The sequence below is a fragment of the Jaculus jaculus genome, chromosome 3 (genome assembly GCF_020740685.1).
Source record: "Jaculus jaculus isolate mJacJac1 chromosome 3, mJacJac1.mat.Y.cur, whole genome shotgun sequence".
Taxonomy (NCBI): Eukaryota; Metazoa; Chordata; class Mammalia; order Rodentia; family Dipodidae; genus Jaculus; species Jaculus jaculus.
The window spans coordinates 97,678,477-97,700,858 of NC_059104.1; the positions used below are offsets into that span (position 1 = coordinate 97,678,477).

The 22,382-nt window shown below is 39.1% G+C and overlaps 1 protein-coding gene across 1 annotated transcript in view; it reads right to left on the reverse strand.

The window, feature by feature from the left end:
- LOC123459446 overlaps positions 1–22,382 on the reverse strand; it is an 80,270-nt gene extending 57,888 nt beyond the window's left edge. Inside the window, exons 1-13 of the mRNA XM_045146070.1 lie at positions 22,289–22,382; positions 21,303–21,327; positions 18,695–18,762; positions 18,206–18,233; positions 16,117–16,157; positions 15,694–15,715; positions 14,055–14,116; positions 13,576–13,600; positions 11,391–11,457; positions 10,679–10,762; positions 10,154–10,175; positions 8,020–8,044; positions 1,353–1,400 (exon numbers count right to left, since the gene is read on the reverse strand). Of these exons, the coding sequence (XP_045002005.1) occupies positions 1,353–1,400; positions 8,020–8,044; positions 10,154–10,175; positions 10,679–10,762; positions 11,391–11,457; positions 13,576–13,600; positions 14,055–14,116; positions 15,694–15,715; positions 16,117–16,157; positions 18,206–18,233; positions 18,695–18,762; positions 21,303–21,327; positions 22,289–22,342 (571 nt within the window). The 5' untranslated portion in view covers positions 22,343–22,382. The remainder of the gene's footprint in view (positions 1–1,352; positions 1,401–8,019; positions 8,045–10,153; positions 10,176–10,678; positions 10,763–11,390; positions 11,458–13,575; positions 13,601–14,054; positions 14,117–15,693; positions 15,716–16,116; positions 16,158–18,205; positions 18,234–18,694; positions 18,763–21,302; positions 21,328–22,288) is intronic.

Genomic DNA, 22,382 nt, shown 5'->3' on the forward strand with positions numbered 1-22,382 from the left:
GCTCAGGCAATAAAACCACAGATTAACCACTGGGACCTAATGAAATTACAAAGATTTTGCACCGCAAAGGACACAGTGAAAAAAGCAAAGAGGCAACCTACAGAATGGGAAAAAATCTTCGCCAGCTATATATCTGATAAAGGATTAATATCTAGGATATACAAAGAACTCAAAAAGTTAACTAATAAGGAATCAAACAGGCCAATCAAAAAATGGGCTAAGGAGCTAAATAGAGAGTTCTCAAAGGAAGAAATACGAATGGCATATAAGCACCTAAAAAAATGTTCTACGTCACTAGTCATCAGGGAAATGCAGATTAAAACTACATTGAGATTCCATCTCACTCCTGTCAGATTGGCCACCATCATGAAAACAAATGATCATAAATGTTGGCGGGGATGTGGAAAAAAAGGAACCCTTCTGCACTGCTGGTGGGAATGCAATCTGGTCCAGCCATTGTGGAAATCAGTGTGGAGGTTCCTAAAGCAGCTAGAGATTGATCTACCATATGACCCAGCTATAGCACTCCTAGGCATATATCCGAAGGACTCATCTCATTTCCTTAGAAGTACATGCTCAACCATGTTTATTGCTGCTCAATTTATAATAGCTGGGAAATGGAACCAGCCTAGATGTCCCTCAACAGATGAGTGGATAATGAAGATGTGGTACATTTATACAATGGAGTTCTACTCAGCGGTAAAGAAAAATGAAGTTATGAAATTTGCAGAAAAATGGATGGACCTGGAAAGTATTATACTAAGTCAGGTAACCCAGGCCCAGAAAGCCAAGCGCCACATGTTCTCCCTCATATGGGGATCCTAGCTACAGATGACTGGGCTTCTGTGTGAGAATGAAAATACTTAGTAGCAGAGGCCAGTAAGTTGAAAAGGAGACATAAAGGGTGGAGAAAGGAAGGGAGGAGGATACTTAATAGGTTGATATTGTATATATGTAATTACAATGATTGTAATGGGGAGGTAATATGATTGAGAATGGAATTTCAAACGGGAAAGTGTGGGGGTGGGGAGGGAGGGAATTACCATGGGATATATTTTATAATCATGGAAAATGTTAATAAAAATTAAAAAAAAAAAAAAAAAAAAAAAAACATAGTGGTCCTTTATCAAGGATTATCTTTAACTACTGGGAGCAAGGCATGGCAAAACTCACAAACAGCCAGGTTACAATTCAGTCCTTGAAAAAGGAAAAGCAGATGAACCTCCAATCATAGCTCCTGGTCGTCAAGTTACCTTTCCCAGGAACTCAGAATACTGTGCACAAGGTAAATGTGACTGCTTATAGGCCCTGAATTCCGTAAGATCTGACCAGAACTGATGTCTATTACTTACTTCCATCTTCATTTCCTGAACTTGTTTTACTTGTGTTCTCCCATTTACCTATAATACACATAAGTGCACGTGAGTCAATAAAGTGGTTCACCCACTCCTGCATACACTAGATACAGTCACATTAACTCATAGACAATGAGCAACAGGTTTCCATAGGCTATTCATACAGCCTTCATGGAAGGCACATTTCATCTTACCCACACCCTACACCCAAAACTCATTTCTAGAAGGAACACATATTCAGGAATTTAAGAACTGAAACCCAAAGATATTTCCTCAATAAAGGAATAGCTTTAGCATACATACTCGACGATGTGCTACAGGAATCCTGCAATTATAGAAAAGAAAACACTGTGAGAAGCAGGCAATACCATAAGCAAGGCATTCTTTATCTTAATTTGGCCATGAGGGAACATTGAGTTAATTCAAAGTGGTCACAAACCAACAGTTTTCACAAAGGACAACAGCAGAACTGTCAAGAACATTGCATGCACAAGTATGTTTACATTGTGAAGTACACAATCCTTAGTATAAGGAGATAAATCATTTGCATTGGAAATTGTTCTCCTATTCGGGATTCACATCAACTGTCCATGGGAGGGAGGAATTGATTGGTCAAAGATTCTCATTCAACTCCACTGCACCCAGAAACATGTCTGCACAAGTATTCTGCACATTGAAAGAACATAAAGTAAACACTGTTACATGTCAGAAAAAGATTCACTTACATCACTGGGTGTTCCTTCTTCCAATATTGTGGAGATGGAAACTGACAGAAAAGAAAGCAATGGTTAGCATTTGGTTAACTAGGAGCTATAGTCTCTTGGGGAGCTTGCTCTATGTTATAAAGATTATATCTTAATAAATGGTTAGCAAGTGTGCATTGAACTGTGGCTGATTCACCTTTCTGGCTAAAGGAGGATGGGAAAGGAGCAGAAAGAAATGATACATAGAAGCCTTGACTTTTCAAATATGGTCACTGTAAACGATGCACAATAACCAAGCTCTGCTAGATGTTGTAGCACATACCTGTAAGCTTAGCACTTAGCAAGTGGAGGAAATTGAATTTGAGTCCAATATCAGGGACACAAAAAAACATCAGAAGTCACTGGGCTAGAGGAGGTCCTTTCTCCTAATTAACAAAAATTGACACTCAGGGGACTTTGACTGCACAGTGACATTCAAACAAAGACTCTTCTCATGCTTTCTCCATGTTTGTACAGTTATCTGATTTCCTAATGTCCACATGACATTGCAAGACCTTTTTCAACATATTGGCATCCATGACAGTAGCCTATGCTACCTTTTTTTATTGGATACAGAAATTTGATTCAAAGAAAGTTTGGATTCTCTCATAGAAAATACATTATGTCATATTTATAACTAGTTTTTAGGCTCTCCAAATAAACATATCTCAAATTAAAATGCAAACATTTCATAATAGTACAAAATTGTCAATGTCCCTTTTCATAAGCCTTGTGCACAAATATTGTTTCCCTGTAATCAGGCAGTCATAGATTGTTTTGTTACTGTGGTAGTTTGGATAGATGGCCCCAACATATTTAGTGTTTTATTAGTTTGTAGTTTGGACCTGTAGCCACCTGCCTGTAGTCAATGTCACTGGGCAGATCTTAAGGTGTGGTGGTGAGTTTGAGATTTCAATGTAAGGATATGCAAAGCGTGCCTACCTGGAGTTCCTGAACTGTGCTGTGCTGTGCTGTGTGGCTTGTGATGTTTGGCTTGTGCTTCTCTGTGTGTGTTTGGTCCTGTGAAAGCAGGCCACCTTCTTCTGTCATTATGGAACTTCCCCGGGATCTGTAAACTTCAATAAATGCCTTCCTCCACAACTGTGCCTGGTCTGGAAGTTCATCTCAGTAAACCTGAAGCTGTCTGCTACAGTTACCCCCTAGAGATCTGGCAGTAACCTCATGGTTCCAGTTCACAGAGCCTTCTGTACCAATAGTGCATGAAGCTAAGAAATGTGATTAAGAAAACTCAGCAAAGGGAGGCGAAGAAGAGCTAATGTTCACATTTTCAAAGACACGTTTAAAAAGGATATTAAGATGAACAGGAACAGTTATTTGCTGATGAATATGGGATCTTTAAATGTAATGAATTGTGTTTTACCACTTATTCCTAGTCAATGCACAAAATGATTGCTAAGGCTTTACAGAATTTAACTTACATGAGTCATGACCATTCTCTGTGGCTTCATAGCTGCTTTTTTAAAAAAGGCATGCTGACCTGGAGAGATGGCTTGTCAGATAAGCCACTTGCCTGTGAAGCCTAAAGACTGAGGTTTGATTTGCCAGTACCCATGTAAGCCAGATACACATGGTGATGCATGCATCTGGAGTTCATCTGCAGTGGTTAGAGGCCCTGCATTCCATCTCTATCACTCTATCTGCCTCTTTCTCTCTTTCTCAAATAAATAAATGAATAAAATGGAAGTATTAAACAAAACACCAAAGATCTCTCTCTCTCTCTTTCTATCTATCTATCTCCATATCTATATAAAGGCATGTCTGTTGAAGCTTATAATTGGTGCTAGAATGAAGGAGGCAGAACCAGAGGATATTCAACACCTACCAATACAGAGATACATGGACTTCCAAGAGCTCATATCTGAATTCGATTTAAAAATCACCCACCACACCTCAGGAGATTTTTCAGAATGGGCAGAAAGATTGTAAGAGCCACAGGTTGCAACATGACCAGATGCATTCCTTCCCACCAAAAAATAACTCACTGCTGCTCCCACAATGCATAAGTCACAACAATATGGGAAATACCTGCAACTCCACTGGGAAGTGTCCCCAACAGAATGGCAGCATGGATGAAAGAAAAGAGGGTACCAACACATGATGTGTCCATAGAAAATATGTTGTTAAAAAATCAAATGAAAATAAATGCTAGCGAGGATGTGGAGAAGCAGGAACACTCATTCACTGTTGGTGGGAATGTAGGATGGTCCAACCACTTTGGAATGCAGTATGGAGAACTGAAAAAGCTGACTATGTAGAGATACCAATAGACCCAGTTATACCCTTACTGGGCATCTACCCTAAAACCTTTAAACCACAGGCCAGAGAGATTTGTTCAACCATGTTTGTACCAGCTCAATTCGTAATAGCTAAAAGCTGGAATCAACCCAGATGTTCATTACTACAAGAATGGATAACTAAGATGTGGTGTATCTACACAATGGAATTCTATATAGCAGTAAGAAAAAATGACACAAAGAAATTTGAGGAAAAATGGTTGAACCTGAAACAGATCATTCTCAGTGAACTTACCCAATCACAGAAAAAAAATCGACACATAGTCTCACTCATCTACAACACCTAACCTGAATCTACCCAAGATACCTTACATACCCAGCAGGCACCTCATGGACTAGACACTAGGATGGATAGGGTGGGAGGGGAGGAGATCGAAGAGGTGGGAAACACTAATCTGGACCCAAACGGCAATGGTACTATAAAATTCTACTTCCTAAAAGGCAGACCAAATGGCTGAACTTTCACTAGACCCTTACAGGAAACACCTGAACCACAAGACACTGGAGAGGGTAGGATCAAGTCTAACCTAAATCTTCTACATCTTCCCTCCCTCCCTCTCCCCCTGCCCCCTGCTCTCTAACTCTTGTATATTAGTTATTTTTTTCCTCATTTTCTTAGTGGGCACTGACCTGTAACCCCCACTACCAGCATGGGGCTATCATCCACAATGAGATTTTGATCAGAGAAACCTAGGTTTCCTAAAAGCATGACACACTTCTGTCAGAGTACTTGATGACCCACCAAAGGTCAGTGGTAAGACCCTATTGCTGAAGACTCCATACACAGCTGACATGTAAAATGGAATGGCATGGCTAGTAGCCAGGAGAGAATCAGTCCCCAGACAGTCAGTGTGTCTAGTGGCAGAAGGTGCTACATGGGCGACTGGGGGAAATGACCAATATCTGTCCCAGCAACTCATGGTCTAACCTACTTAGCAACAAATAACCTGGTGTGATGCCCAACACGTGCAATAGTGGCACACAAGCATGGTGGGAACCAACTGCTCTTGATTTGGCTAACTGATCCCCTCAGAGGTATGGGACCCATAGTTGGAGCCGGGAAACAAGTGAGAACCATATCCAAACATAAGCCCACTCTCCAATATCAAGCTAACATCAATCATGGGGTACAAGAGGGCCTACACCTATTAAACTCTGTATCAAAAAAGTAAGTGTTATCTCAATTTTCTGGGTGCTAACTTACTCTCCGTTGGAGAATCTGCTTCTCTTTTTCAGATAGATGCAGACTCTAAGGAGAATGCTGCCCCATCATACCTCAAAAGGGGCCCGAATGAAACTAAGGAAAATTGGCGAAACAAGCAAGGGTGCTGTTTTCCTGATGAACTGGATACCAGCACAAAGGGGAGGGAGACCAACACAGAGAAAAATCAATTCCTACCAAATCACTGAGCCAGAGCCTCAGAGGCCCCCAACACCTCAGCACTGAAGCAGACCAAAAATGAACCCAACATGGCTCAGGGAAATTTTGTGGAAGAAGGGGCAGAAAGAATGTCAGAGTCACATGTTGGGTCATGATATGCAGAAACATGTATCATACCAATAACTGTGGTCTAACTCCACAATGCACGACCCATTTACATCAACAAGGAGGGGCCATTGGGAGGGGGTTTGTCATGGATGAGCCTAAACAATGGTACCAAACTGCCTGAATTTACTGAAAAGAAAACTAATAAATTTAATAATAATAATAATAATAATAATAATAATAATAATAAACATAAAAGGCATTTCTAGTTGTATAAATGTTACTGCAAAGGTAGGACAGAGTGAATAACCGTTGATTTATTGAAAAAAGCTCAGTGCAGTGAGGAAGCAGGCATGTATGCTTATGTGTAAGTTTATGTTCAGTCTTTAGAACACACATCCGTGGGTTCTCTTTCCCAAATATCTGGAAGAAATCAGGAGAGGTCATGGCTTACCTACCCTGGCTACAGTGATGAAGCCACATTGGCTCACAGAAACAACCTCAGCTCTCATCTGATTCACAGATTTCCTAGATGACACCAAACTACAATTGAATCTTGGTCAGAGGAATATGATCATTTCATCCCACCTGAAACATAATATCTTCCCCTGTGGTGAGGGAATGGACAGGTCAAAGCCATAATGGAGATCCTGATTCCTTGGATTTATGTCTAGTTTCCACAGTATTTTATTTGACATTGCCATTCTATACAAGGCCCTCACAAATACTTTGATTCAGTGATAGTGTTTGCTCATTACTATAGCTCACTTCAAAGTTAAGTAAATGGTATGTTCATTACATGGCCCAGAGCCACCAGTTTCTCTTGTGGTGCTAATGCATTGCCCCATTCTGTACAATCCTTAGGGCTTTGACAGCCAACTTCTGTTGGGTTCCAAGGAAAATTCTCTGTTATGCTAATGGGTGTTTTGGAGGTTAGAAGTTTTGAAAACTATTTAACAGTTGACCATTCTAAAAGACAACTAATTAAACATGTATCCTTCCACACTTCATTTTCCATGTTTTACATTTCTATGGCACTGGCTACATAGCACAACTGTACCAGTCACCATTGACAGGTCCTTCATTGGGGTGGGGCACAGATTAGGTCCTGATGCTCTTAACACAGGAGCACATGAGAATGCACACCATTATGGTAAACAGACTGACTACCGCTCTCTGTTCTTCATGATAACTCCTGTAAGTTCTTCAGTCGACAAATATTTAAGTATTTCTTTGGTGCAGGTTGAATTTTTCAAGTGTACACAATTATTTACTCTATTTTTACATATAGGTCCAGTTTCTAAGACATGAACCCAGAATGTATAGACGTGGGTTACACTGTCCTACATAATGCTCCTACCATCAAAGATGTGTTCACTGAGCTAAAATGTTTATATTTGTGCTTGTCACATGGATAACTATGCCACACTTTGTCACCATCTTCCTATTTCTTGGGTAGTTTTGTGGTGACAGATTTTTGACAATCTCTGTAATTATGGTAGACCTACGAAATAGAGACTGGAGTACTTCAAGAGTCCACAGGCAGTCATGTATCTCTGCTCTCTGGTTATTGTTGGTATGACAATCTGAGAAAAATAGCAATGGTCCCAGTTCTGGACTCATGTTCCTCTTTGTTCACATTCCAACTGAGAGCTAAGATTGCTCATTTTGGTCCTGCAGTAGACATGATAGGACACCAAGCCCAGGTATAAACTTAGTGTCACTGCCCACATCAATTTATTTAATGGTCATGTAATATACATGTTTGTCAGAGATTTTTAAGAGAGAATGGGAGTAACTATGATCTAAGCTACAAATATTTCTGACAAAAGAAAGCCCCAGGCAGAATCATATAGACATTCAAAATCACAACACACAGATGCACACCAGACTGCAGCATTCAACATGTACATGAGCCCACATAAACCTGAGCAGTGAGTGAAATTGCTGCCAACAACTAGAAAAAGGCTTTCCAACAAGTTTTAACTGAGATAATCAGAATAATTTCAAGTTCTTTCCTGCCATTTCAAACTCGACAAATCTACAACTAGGGTCACTGTTTAAGGAAAATCTAGGAAAATGTTACAATTTCTCTGTAAGAAAAATTATAAAATATTAACCTTTCTCAGGATCTTCAAAGTCAATCTGCAATTATAAAAACAAATACATTGTAAGAAGTAAATCATACAACTTATGGACACATGGATTTATTTCTCACTCTCACCATAAAAAATTGTCAATCCTCTAAAATAGAAAAACAAAAACACTTCTATAAAGAAGCTAGAGAAATGGCTCAGTGGTTAAGGTGCTTGCCTGCGAAGCCCAAGACCCATGTTCTAATCTCCATATCGCAAGTTAGCCAGAGGCACAAAGTTGAGGCAATAATAAGGTTGGACATGCCCACTAAGTGGCATAAGCATCAGGAGTTCAATTGCAGTCACTGAGGCCATGACCCGCCAATCCCCCCCTCCAAACATAAAAATATAAAATTTTTTAAAAAAATTGTCACTCAATTTCATAGGCTTAAAACATAGGATGAGTTTCATACTGGAAATCTAGTGATTGTTCACTGCAGGATGTCTCTCTGACTCTCATGACCTCATGAAATACACAGAAAACCAAGGAGGACCCATTGCTTAAAAGCAGGTGAAGACCTAATGTATAATGTATAACCTGAACATGTATATGCAGGTGCATATTTTGCATGAGTTAACAGAATAGAAGTTATTATTCTGCTATGATTCCAGGGGGGAAAAGTGAAAATCAATCATTATATATAATTCACTTGTCATGTTTATGGAAAACCATCTAAATAAAGAAGAAATTAGAAAAAGCAGCATTTTTATTTCAGGCTAAGAAAAGTAACCTTACATTTTCCTTTTCTTCAAGGATTTTGTCCTCTTCCGTACATTCTTGCTGAAGAAGGATAATTTCCTTAACTAAAAGAGAGAGAGAAACTGTTAGTCTTTGGTGTTCTGGTTGGGGTTTCACTCAGAGAGCTCTTCTTAGCCACAACAAAGGCCGGTGTGTATGGCTGTGCACTAAACATCAGAATCAATGCTGCTTCAGCAGCCTCTTCAAGTGAAAACAGACACCAGTCAAAAAGCAGTGGAGTAAAAGCTACTGTCTGAGCCCGTGGAAGTCTGATCATGGCAATGGAAGACAAAAGAAAAGAGTCTTTAAATAGAACTATAGTCCTATAACTCACAGTGATTTCTTGGAAACCTAGACATGTGAAATTCTAAAAGCATGGAAAGTTATATTTCATAAGTGCTTTAGAATACAAAATCTTAGAAGAAATATTCTCATAGATCTTAAGCAATGGTCCAAGGTAATTTTGAAAATATTTTTCAGTAGTGACATCAGAGAACATGAAAACATAAATACGGCCAAGACCTCTCCCATTCTAAATGTATCTTAGGTTCTTTAATGTGTTCTTTAAGCCAAGACTATATGAAGGCAGACATGAACATGAAGGTACTGGTGAAGGTCCGGAAGGCACACTGGGAGAGGACCAGCTTTTCCATTTGACTGACTCTTAGAACTTATGTCAAAGTTCATGTGTGTGCCTGTGAAGGCTTTACCTAACCACATTCAAAATGTCACATGTTAATTCTGAAACCAAGCACAACACTCCTACTTGGGCACAACTGCTAAAAACAGGTACCAGAGGCATGGAGGTTTGTCAGGGCAAGAAGCAGAGAAATGGTTCACAAGGAAAGATTAACTATACATACCATAAATAAGCAAGACAAAGCACAACTCACAGACCGAAGAGCTTAAAAATTATCCCCTGAGCAGGAAAAGCATAGGAACCTCCACACATAAGTCCCAGTTCTCATGTTACCATTCCCCAGGACCTCAGACTACACAGCATAAAGTGAAATATGATTGCTCCTGGAGGCCTATTTCATTAGACCTGACCAGGAATGACGTCTGATATGTACTTTGATCTTCCCTCTCCAAGGTGGTTATACTTAGGTGCTCCCATTTACCAATAAAAAACACATGAGTGTATATTAAACAATAAGGTGTTTCACCCAATTTGCATACACTAGGTACAGTCACATTAAGTCATAGAATATGAGCCTCACATTTCCATAAACTTTCCATACAGCCTTCATGAAAGACTCATTTCATGTTATGCACATCCTACACCCAAACCTCATTCCTACAAGGAACATAGATGCAGGGATTTAAGAACTGAAACCCAAAGATAGTTCCTCAATAAAGTAATAGCTTTAGAATACATACCTGGTGATATGTTACAGGAGTCCTGCAATTAGAGACAAGAAAACACTGTGAGAAGCTGGTAATACCATAGGAACGACTTTCTTTGTATTACTTTGGAAATGCAGGAACACTAAGTTAAGCTAAATTTGTCACAAACCAACAAAGTTTTCACAAAGGAGAACAGCAGAACTGTCAAGAACGTTTCATGCACAGGTACGTTTACACTGTGAAGTACACAATCCTTAGTATAAGTAGAGAAATCACTTGCATTGGAAATTGTTCTAACATTCAAGAGTCACATGAACTATCCATGGTGTGATGAAATGATTTGTAGAAGATCCTTATTCAACTCCACCACATCCTGAAACATGTCTGCACAAGAATTATGCACATTGAAAGAACATAAATTGATGATTTTACAAAAGTCCCCCCAAAAGATTCTCTTACATCATCCAGTGGTCCGTTTTCCAATATTGTGGAAAGGAAACCTGACAGGAAAGAAAGCAATGGTCAGCATGTTGTTAACTAGGAGATATAATCCCTCACAGAGCTTTCTCCACGTCATCAAGACTAAATTTTGTTGAATGATTAGATAGTGTGGACCAAGAAGTGACTGACTTGTCCTTCTGGCTGGGAGAAGGAAGAGAAAGGAGCAGAAACATAGAAGCCTTTTTCCTGCAAATATAGTCACTGTAAGTGGTACACAATTATCAAGCTCTGCTGAAATTTGAAGCACGTGCCACTAACTTCAGCACAGCAGGAGGAAGCACATGAGTTTGAGTCCAATCTCAGGTACACACTGAACTTCAGGAATCTTTTGCCCAGAGGAACTCTGGTCTCATAACTAAGAAAAACTAACATGAGATGACTCATATTGCACAGTGACATTCAATGGCACACTCCTGTCATTCTTCCTTCTTCATGTATCAAAAGCCGTCTGAACTACTAAGGCCTTCATGACATTTTCAAATATCATGAGTTTCATGATGCAGGTATATGCTGCCATGTTTTTTACAGGATAATGAATGTTGATTCAAAGACAGTGGGATTCTAAAATAGAAAATGCATTATGTCATATTAATAACTAGTGTCTGTGCAACAGATCACCAAATTGTACAGGTTAATTTAAAGTACAAGCATTTCATAATTTTACACTGCCAATATCACATCGTTTGCATATTTCTTTGTGCCCACAGTGTTGTTAACGTGTTCAGACAGTCATGGTATATTTTTTTTTTTCACTCTGTGAAGGTGGTACCCTTGAGCTGCGGCATTATCTTCATGGTTCAAGTTCACAGTGCCTTCTATACCAATGATGCCTGAATCTAAGAAATATGATTGACAACAGACAGCCGAAGAAGGAGAAGGACAGCTGATATTGGCATTATGGAAGCAAAGAAGAAGCATTCATAAAAGGTATTAAGATGATCAGTAACAGTTGTTTGCTGATGAAAACATGATCTGTAAATCAAATGAATAAATGGATTCCCACTTATTTCCAAGCAATGACACAAAATAATTACTAAATCTTCACAGAATTCAGTTTCCCTAGCTCATGTTCATTCTCTGTGATATATCAGCTGTTGAAAAAGCATGTCTGGATTATGTAAATGGCTCAATAATAGGGAGCACAGTGCAATCAATTTACTGATTAAAGCTCAGTACAGTGAGGAAACAGGTATATATGCTTATGTGTAAGTTTATGTTTATTTGTTACAATACTCACACCGATGTGCTCTCTTTCACTAACATGTAGAAGTCAGGAGAGCTTGTGGCTCACCTCTTCCTGACTACAATGAAGGCACAGTGGCTTACACAAGACCAAGTTCATCTTTCTCCTTTTTCACTCAGAGATTTTATAGATAGCACCAAAGTACAACTGAATCATAGTCACATGAATATGGTGCTTTCATCCCACCTGAAAGGTGATACCTTCCTAAGTTGTGAAAGGATGGGCAGGATGAAGCCATAAAAGAGAATCTGAGTCTTTAAATATATTTCTGGATTTCTCAGTATTTCACATGAGCTGTTTAGTCTATACAAGGCACTGACTATATACTGTGACTTAGTAGCAGGGTATGGTCATTACCTCTTCCCATTATGAAGTTAAATATATGTCACTGTCCTTTGCCTGTCCCAAAGCTACCAGTTCTCTCCTATGCTGCTACTGCCATGCCCTATTCTGTCCTATCCTTACAATTTTTAAAGCATTCTTTCTTGGACTCCACTGGAATTTCTGTATTATAACTAGAAATTCTGAGGTCAGAAATTAACACATACATATATATGTGGGGGTTGAACATTCTCAAAGACAACTCATAGAGTATGTTTCCTTCACTCCTTGTGTGTCTGTGTTCTGTCTTTCTATGGATTTAGTGGCTATACCCTATCAGTCACCATTGACACTGATCATCAAGGGGAAGGCCAGTGATTGGGTGCCCATGGTCTTAATGGTGGAGCACATGAGTATGCTCATAAATGTGGCAAACAGGATTGCTACCAATTTCAGTGTTTCACTCTAAGATCAGCAAGGTCTTAAGTAGACAAAGAGTTAAAAATTTCCTGTGTTCACTTTGAAATTATCAAGGGTTTTAAAGTAATTTATGAATTTTCACACTTGGGGCCAGTTTCTAAGACAGAAGCCCAGAAAATACAGAGGTGGGTCACACTGTTCCACTGATTACGTCTACCAGCAAATACCTGGAACTGATCTGAAACTGGTATATTTGTGCTGATCATATAAATGACTGTGCCCAAGATTTTTACCAACTTCCTATTCCTTGTGATATTTATATGAAGACAGTGAACCTTTCTAAGGGTGCTAGATCTAGGAACTGGAGACAGGAGCTCTTCCAGAGTCCACAGGCAGTTTTGTCTCTCTGCTCTCCTGTGGGTGTTGTCTGAATGACAGGCTGGGAGAAGCAGCAATGGCCCACAGGTCTGGGATCATGTTTCTTTGTCCACAAATTTGATAACTAACATTCCTCATTATGTTCTCACATTACAGGGGATATGAAATCTACCCCAGGTATAAATATAGTATTGTTTTAGGTAGTAATTTACATAATGTTCATTTAATGTACATATTGGTCACAGTATTTTTCATGAAGAGGTTGAGGGTAATTGTGATGTGAGCTTAAAATATCTTCTGACAAAGAAAGCCCCAGGCAGAATCACTCATGTATTTAAAAATCACAAGACACCGATGCACACCAGGCCCAGCATTCCACATGTACATGAGCCCACATAAACCTGGCAGTGAATAAAATTGCACCCAGCAACTAGAGGAAACTTCCCAACAAGTTTTAACTGAGACTATCAGAATAATTGTAAGTTGTTTCCTGCCCTCTTAACCTGTAGAAATCTACAAACAGTGTCACTATTTAAGGGAAACATAGGAAAATATTACAATTTTTCTCAAAAAAGAATTCCAAAGTACTAACCTTTTTTAGGATCTTCAAGGTCAATCTGCAATTACACAAACAAACACATTGAAAGAAGTAATTCATACAAATTATTGGCACCTGGACTTATTTGTCATTCTGACCAGTAAAAAATTGTCAATCACAGGCAATGTCATAGGCTTACAACCCAGGATGACATGCTCACTGGATATCCAGTGATCATTTTGGAGAATTTCTCTCTGTCATTCCTTCATGAATTACAAAGAAAACCAAGGACAAAACTTTGCTTGCAAGTAAGTGGAGACCTAATATGTAATTTATAACCAGAGCATACATTTGCCAATATCCTTTTCTATGAATTAACAGTTTGTACGGATCTAATGAACTACTATTCCAGAAAAAATATATATAAATCAGTATATATAATCCCAGTTGTCATGTTTTATGGCAAAACTCTTCCAAAAGTAGGATTTTAAGACAGCAACATTTTTACTTAAGGCTAAGGAAAGTTGTCTTACATTTTCCTTTCTTTCAAGGACTTTATCCTCTTCTTCTTCCTGAGGACAGGTAATTTCCTCAACTAAAAAAAAGGAAAAACAAAAAATAGCGAGTCACTGTTAGTTGTTGGTATTGCAGTTAGGGTTTCACTGAGAGAGCACTGCTTAGTCACCACGGAGGCCTCTGTGTATGGCTGTGCTCTAAACATCAGAATCGGTGCTGCTACAGCAGCCATGTCAAGTGAAAGCAAACACTAGTCAAAGAGAGAAAGAGCAACTGTCTGAGCCCTTGGAAGTCTGATCATGGCAATGGAAGACAAACAAAAAGAGTTTTTAAATAGAACTATAGTCCTATAACCCAGAGTAGTTGCTTAGAATCCTAGACATGTGAAATTCTAAGAGCAAGAACCAGTGAGTTATATTTCTTAACTGGTGTAGAATACAAAATCTTAGAAGAAATGTTCTCATAGATCTTAAGTAATGGTCCAAGGTAATTCCAAAAATAGATTTTTAGTAGTGACATCAGAGAACATGAAAACATAAGTACTGCCAAGATTTCTCCCATTCTAAACATATCTTAGGTTCTTAATGTGTTCTTCAAGCCAAGACTATATGAAGGCACACATGAACATGAAGGTACTGGTGAAAATCCTGAAGACAGAGAGGGACAGGACCAGCGTTTCCATTAGACTGACTCTTAGACCTTATGTCAAAGTTCATGTGTGTACCCTGTGAGGATTGTACCTCACCATATTGCCCATATGTCAGTGCTCAAACCAAGCACAACACTACTATTTGGGCACAATTGCTAAGAACCAGAGGTATGGACTTTTGTCCATGCAAGAAGCAGGAGAAGTGGTTCACAATAAAGATCAACTTTAAATGTCAGGAAGAAGCAAGACACCGCATCAGTTACAGAGAGAACAGGTTAGAATTTAGCCCCTGAGAAGGAAAAGCATAGGAACCTCCACACATAATTCCTGATCATCATGTTGCCTTTCCCAGGATCTCAGACTGCTGAGCATAAGGTAAAATTTGTCTGCTCCTGGGGGCCTATTTGATTAGATCTGACCAGGAATGATGTCTGATACATGCGTTGTCTTTACTCCCCAAGCTTGTTATACTTAGGGGCTCCCATTTACCAATAATAAAGATATGAGTGCATGTTAGACAATAAAATGTTTCACCCATTCTTGCATATACAAAACATACTCACTTTAACTCATAGACAATGAACCTCAGGTTTCCATAGACTTTCCAGACAGTCTTCATAGAAGACTCATTTCATCTTACAACCAATACCCAGCCGTCATCTTAACAAGGAACATAGATGCCAGGATTTAAGTACTGAAACCCAAAGGCATTTCCTCAATAAAGAATAGCTTTAGGGCTGGAGAGATGACTTAGCGGTTAAGCGCTTGCCTGTGAAGCCTAAGGACCACAGTTCGAGGCTCGGTTCCCCAGGTCCCACGTTAGCCAGATGCACAAGGGGGCGCACGCGTCTGGAGTTCGTTTTCAGAAGCTGGAAGCCCTGGCAAGCCCATTCTCTCTCTCTCCCTCTATCTGTCTTTCTCTCTGTGTCTGTCGCTCTCAAATAAATAATTTTTAAAAAAATAAAAAATAAATAAAAAATAAAAAAGAATAGCTTTAGAATACATACCCAGTGACATCATACAGGATTCCTGCAATTAAAGAAAAGAAAACACGGTGAGAGGCAGGCAATACCATGGCAAGGCTTTCTTTGTATTACTTTGGGAAAGCAGGTATTCTGAGTTAAATGAAATTTTTCACAAACTAACAAAGATTTCACAAAGGCCAACAGCTGAACTGTCAAGAACATTTCATGCACAAGTACAGTTACACTTTGAAATACACAATCCTTATTGTAAGAAGATAAATCATTTGCCCTGGAATTGTTCTGCCATTTAGGAGTCATATTAACTATCCTTGGATGTGATGAATTGATTTGCAGGAGATTCTTATTCAACTCCACAACACCCAGAAATATGTCTGCACAAGAATTATGCACACTGAGAGAATATAAAGGGAAGATTCTACATAAGTCACAAAAAGATTCTCTTACATCATCTGATGGTCCTTTTTCCAAAATTGTTGGGAGTGAACCTAAGAGGAAAGAATACAACTGTCAGCATATCCTTAACTATGAGGTGTAATCCCTTGGGGAGCTTTCTGTATGTTGTTAAGTCTAGCTGCAGTGAATGACTAGCGATTGTGGACTGAGCTGTCACAGGCTCATGCTTCTGGCTAAAAGAAGAATGAGAAAAGAGCAGAAAGAAATGACACATGGGAGACTGGTCTTTGCAAATATATCCTTCATAGATGATACACAAATATCAAGCTCTGCTGAATATCATAGCACTTGCCAGTCATCTCAACACTGAGGAAGTGTAGGCAAGGGAATTTGAGTCCAATATCAGGTACACATTGATTTTCAGGAATCTCTGGGCTCTAAGAAATCCTGTATTTTAATCCTCATGACATTTCAGGTCATTTCAATATATGAGGATCAATAATGCTTGGATTTGCTGCTAATTTTTACTGGATTATGAAAGTTGATCAAAAACAGTTGGGAATCTGCTGTACAAATTGCATTATGTCACATTTATAACTAGTTTCTGTCCATATTATCACCAATAAATATTTCTCTATTTAAAGTACAAGCATTTCATAATAGTACACAACTGCCAATTTCACCCTGTTTTGCATAACTCTTTGAGCACAATATGTTTTTCCCCTGTGATCAAACAGTCATAGAATTTTTGACACTCTATGTGATGCTGGTACTCTTGAGATCTGGCAGTAACCTCATGGTCCAAGTCCATAGAACCTGGATCTAAGGAACATGATCATGATTGACAGAAGGCAGCAACAACTGAAGACAGCTGATATTGGCATTATGGAAGAAAGGCAGAAACATTCAAAAAATATATTAAGATGAACAGGAACAGGTGTTTGCTGATGAAACATGATCTTTAAATCTAACAAAGTGCTTTCTCATTTATTCCTATAATACAAAATTCCTATAATACAAAATGATTAAGTCTTCACAGAATTCAGCTTATATGTCTGATGTTCACTCTCTGTTATTTATTAGCTATTAAGAAAACATGTCTAGTTCATGACAATAGTTCCACAAAAAGGAGCACAGAGCAAATGATCATCCATTTTCTGATGAAAGCTCAGTACAGTGAGGAAACAGGTATTTTTGCTTGTGTGAGTTTCACTTCAGGCTTTACAATGCACACATCCAAATGTTCTCTGTCACTAACATCTGGAAGAAGTCAGCAGAGCTCGTGACTCTCCTACTCCTAACTACAACAATGAAGCTGCACTGGAACACACAACACCAACCTCAGTTTTCCCGTGGTTCACAGATTTTGTAGATGACACCAAAGTACAATTGACTCTTGGCCATGTGATTATGTTCATTTCATCCCACATGAAACATAATATCTTTCTAAGTGGTGAAAGGATGGACATAATCAAAGTCTGTCACTCCATTCCTATTTCTGGTACAGCTTAGGTGATGACAGAGGAGCCTCTCTAAGAATGGTTAGACCTGGGAACTAGAGACGTGAGTACTTGACGAGTCCACAGGCAGTGTTGTCTCTGCTCTCCTCTGGGTATTGTCTGCATAACAACCTGTGAGAAACAGCAATGGCCCCTATTTCTGGATTCATGTTCTTGTTTGTCCACATAGAAATTTGATAGCTAAGACTTCATTTTGTCCTGCATTAGAGGTGATACTACACCAACCCCAGGTATAAATATAGTGCACTGCATGCTTTAATTTACAGAATGTTCATGTAATGTACATGTTTGTCATAGACTTTTTTAAGGAAGAAGATGAGGGTAATTGTGACTAAACTTTCAAATATCTTGTGAGAAAACATGACCTCAGGGAAAATCACATATGTATTCAAATCACCAGATGCAGAAGCACACCAGATCCTATCATGGAGCAGTGAGTGAAATTGCCTCCACGAACTAGAGAAAACATTCCAAAAAGTTTTCACTTAGACCACTAGCTTTATTTTGAAGGTTTTTTCCTGCTCTTTCAACCTGTAAAACATTACAAACATCATCACTATTCTAAGAGAATCCAGTAAGGACTTACATATTTCCATAAATATTAATAATAGTATACTTACAATTTTTATCATCTTTTGTGGGTTCCATCTACAATGATAGAAGCAAACACAGTGTAAAAAGTCATGGGACTCACTGATACCTTGATTTATTTTTCATTCTGACTATTAAAAACTGTCAATCACTGGCAAGGTTACAAGCTTACAACACAAGAATGAGATGCACCATTCAAAACAGTGATTATTTCCAGGAAGAGCTCTTGATACCTGTCATTACCTCATGAATTACAGCAGATCCCCAGGAGAAGACTAGGCTTCCTTGCTGAAGAATGACCCCTCATACACCATTTCACCTGACCCTGCATAGGCAATTGTCCATTTGCAAAATGTAACAGTTGCTAAGAGGCTACCCTTCCACCATTCTGGAAAACAGAGTCTGAAATCTATTAGTATCTATACTACTCAGTGGCATGGTTTAATGGCCATGGATGACCTGAACTAAAAACAGGAAATTAAGAAAGCAACATAAAAGATGAAGAAAGATTGTTTTACCTTTTCACTGGATTCTGTGTCTTCATCTTTATTATTAAGACTGTTGTCATGAGTGGTAACAACCTCCACTAGGAAGACAACAGAGTAAGTGTTACTCAGAGGTGATGAGGCCCGTGCATTACTCAGAGAGCACAGCTTGTCCAACACAAAGGCCAGCATGTATGGCTGTGCTCTGAATACCAGAAGCAGCGCTGTTACAGCAGCATCCTCAAGTGACAGCAGAGACTAACCAAGAAGAATGGGGGGGGGGAGTGTGCTGGAGAGATGCCTCAATAGTTAAGACACTTACCTGCAAAACCTAAAGACCCAAGTTCAAGTCCTCAGTACCCATGTAGAGCCAGATGCACAGGTTGATTCATGCATCTGGAGTTAGTTTGTAATGGCTAGAGGCTATGGCATGCGCATTCTGTCTGTCTCTTTCTGCTGGTAGGCTAGAGTAAGTAACTACCTCATTAAAAAAAAAAAAAAAAAAGCCTGGAGAGAGAGAAGCAACACAACAGAAAATAGCAGCATTCAAATGGTACTAGTGAGTGTCCTCTCACTCACAGTGAGCATATTGAAACCTAGATAGATGGCATTCTAGTGCCAAGAAACCACTTTATAAGTTATAATGTGTGCTAATGAGCATTTAATATAAACTTTATAGGAAATATTCCTTGCAGTCTCATAGACAATGTTTCAAGAGAATTCAAAACATTAGGGTTTGGTGAGTGACATCTGAGAAATGAAGCCATAAATACTGTCAAAATTCTCCCCTCATCATACATTCGTTACTTCAGTGTGGCCTGTGAACCAGGATCCATGAGAGATGCACATGAAGGCACTGCTTTAATCCTGGATGAAAAGAGAGAGGATCTGCTTCTTCACTTACTCACTCTTAAGACTTTATGTCCATGTTCACGTGAGTGTCATGTGAGTCCTGTATCCCGCCACATTCCCTATATCATAGGTCAGTGCCCAAAACTCAATACAGGACTTTGTGGGCACAATTTCTCAGGAGAGCTGCCAAAGGCTTAGAAGTTTGGCAAAGGCAGAAACAGAAAGGAACAGGTTTGCTGGGAAAGATCTCTTTTAAATGACCACCCAACACAAGGTGAACCTTAGCTCCCAGGCACTACTGCATAGATTTATGCCTTTGAAAAAGAAAAAGCAGGCTGGAAAGATAGGTCAGTGATTACAGATGCTTTTTTCCCAAGGAAAATGGCCAGAGTTTGATTCTCATGTATAGCCACATGCACAGAGTGGCACATGCCTCTGGAGCTTATTTACATTGGCAGAGTACCCTCGTGTGCCCCTTCTCTCTCTCTCTCACTCTCTCTCTCTCTCTCTCTCTCTCTCTCTCTCTCTCTCTCTCACTGTGAGTGTGTGTGTGTGTGTGTGTGTGTTTCATAACTTAGTAAAAAGACACATGAACAAAGAAATATTAACCAAAAAAGGGAAAGGAAAAGCAAAGGATCTCTTCCCCCAATATATATACTTGTCCTCTGAATACCTTTCTCACCACCACAGCCTTACCAGCAAAAGGTAAGTTTTCTTCAGTACTGGCACTTGGGAAACTGAAGTAAAAGCATCACTGTTAGATGCAGACCTGCTTGGGAAGCAAAGTGATTTCCTGTTCAGCCAGGGCTAGGCCTCCACACCTCCTCAAAATTAACAAACCCAGCCTGGAGAGATGGCTTACCAGTTAAAGTGCTTGCCTGCATAGCCGAAGGACTCAGGTCTGAATCCTCAGGAAAAAGAGACCAAGCAAGTGAGTGAGTGAGAGAGAGAGAGAGAGAAACTGTGTGTGTGTGAGAGAGAGAAAGAGAACAGAATGGGCAGACCAGGGCTTCAGGCTATCGCAAATGAAGTCCAAACACATGTTCCACTTTGTGCCTCTTGCTTTCATGGCTCCTGGAGAAATAAATCTAGGTCTTCTGGCTTTGTAGGCAAATGCCTGAACTGCTAAGCTATCTCTCCAGCCCAACATGTACTGTTTTAACCAATGAAACAGATTTAATACTAAGCAAAAAAAAAAAAATGTATTAACGGCTGCATGTGGTACTACACACAATACTATGGAGGCAGAGATAGAAGGGTCTCCATGAGTTTGAAGCAGACCTGAGACTACATAGTGAATTCCAGGTCATCCTGGGCTACAGTGAGACCCTTTCTTGAAAATACAAACAATGATACATAGTGAAATTCACCCTCTTTTCTAGAATGAATGATTCTACAATAGACACACTGAATCATTTGTTTAGAAGCACTATTTTATGTAAATGTAAATTTTTATGTAAATATTTACTAATTCTTTTTGGTCAATAGATTTTAAACTAATTCTAGCAAGAAACTAATGCAGTTAGCTTATTTTATGTTTCACTTAAGATAAGGCAGGGGACCTTAGCTAAAGGACTGTTTATTTGTTACTTTAATACTACAAGGGAAGTGCAAAGGTAAAGCATAGTCTAAAATGGTGCATATAGGAAGCAGCATCTTAGCAGCAGTGCAGTCCTTCAAGATTTTCATTGTCATGCTAACCTGAACAAGATGGGATGGCTCAACATGAAGAGAGTTTGGGTAATAATATTATGTATTTTAATGTGGAAACAAGCTTTGCAGAAATTACCTTTTGGATTTGTAGATTCTTTGTCCTTCTTTGAGGTATTTTTGGATATGATTAATTGAATTGGCTTAATATGGTGACATAATAAATCACCAAATTTTAAACATCAAGTGAAAACTTAGAAAAGCCATTGTTCTATATGCCCTATAAATTACTCTATCAGAATACATGCTAAGCTACATGTAATGGTTCAGCTTCTGTTGTTTTGTTCATAGTCTTCTAGGAAACAGGTAAACCTGAATGTTCAATTCATTAGTAGTTTTTTTCCTTTAATGTAGGCCTTTTGGCCTACTTTTGAAAAACTGCTTTATTCCTAAGACCATGATTCTGAATGGTCATCAACCTTACCAACCCTTCCAGGTTCAGACCTAACCTCCTACTTCGTTACTGTTCACTGAATTTTCCTTTTCTGTTTAGCCCAGTGTTACTAAGATAAACAAGGGCAATGAAGTTTGCCAACTTTACAATGCATTTGAGGACATTGTGGCAGCTTTAGAAGGCTTTCCTGATTTCTATTCCTCAGACAGGAGACCCACAACCAGTTTCGGATACAAGAAAAAGTCATGGGCTTGCACAGCTGTCATATTAGAAAGCTCTGATATGAATTCAAATGTGGCCTCTGTTACTTAAAAGCCAACAATTTTAAGGAATTAGTTTTACTGGCCACTTGAATTCTTTGTATAGTGTCAGTTTGCTAAAAAAAAAAAAAAAAAAAAAAAAAAAAAACTCCAATAAAAAAAGATATTAAATTTTAAGACGTCCAAATCAGAGGAGCACTTCAAATTATTTTGTTTGGATTAGTTTTTAGTGTAAAGCAGAGAGTCATTGGCTAGATCTTTTGTTATCATTTCCATACCTGAGAGCTGTGCCTATTTGCCATTATGTCTATTGATAGGACAGTGACAAAGAAAAATTCTTCAGTGAATACCTAACTTAGAACTGTTAATATTAATGCTCAATAAACAAATTCCCTGAAAAAAAAAAATCACCTCTTGGCCTTGCATGAAGGCTGGTGGGCTCCAGGGCTGATGGAGGCGGTGCATGGCTGCCTCACCCCCACCTCCACAGGGGCCCGCCTCCGCC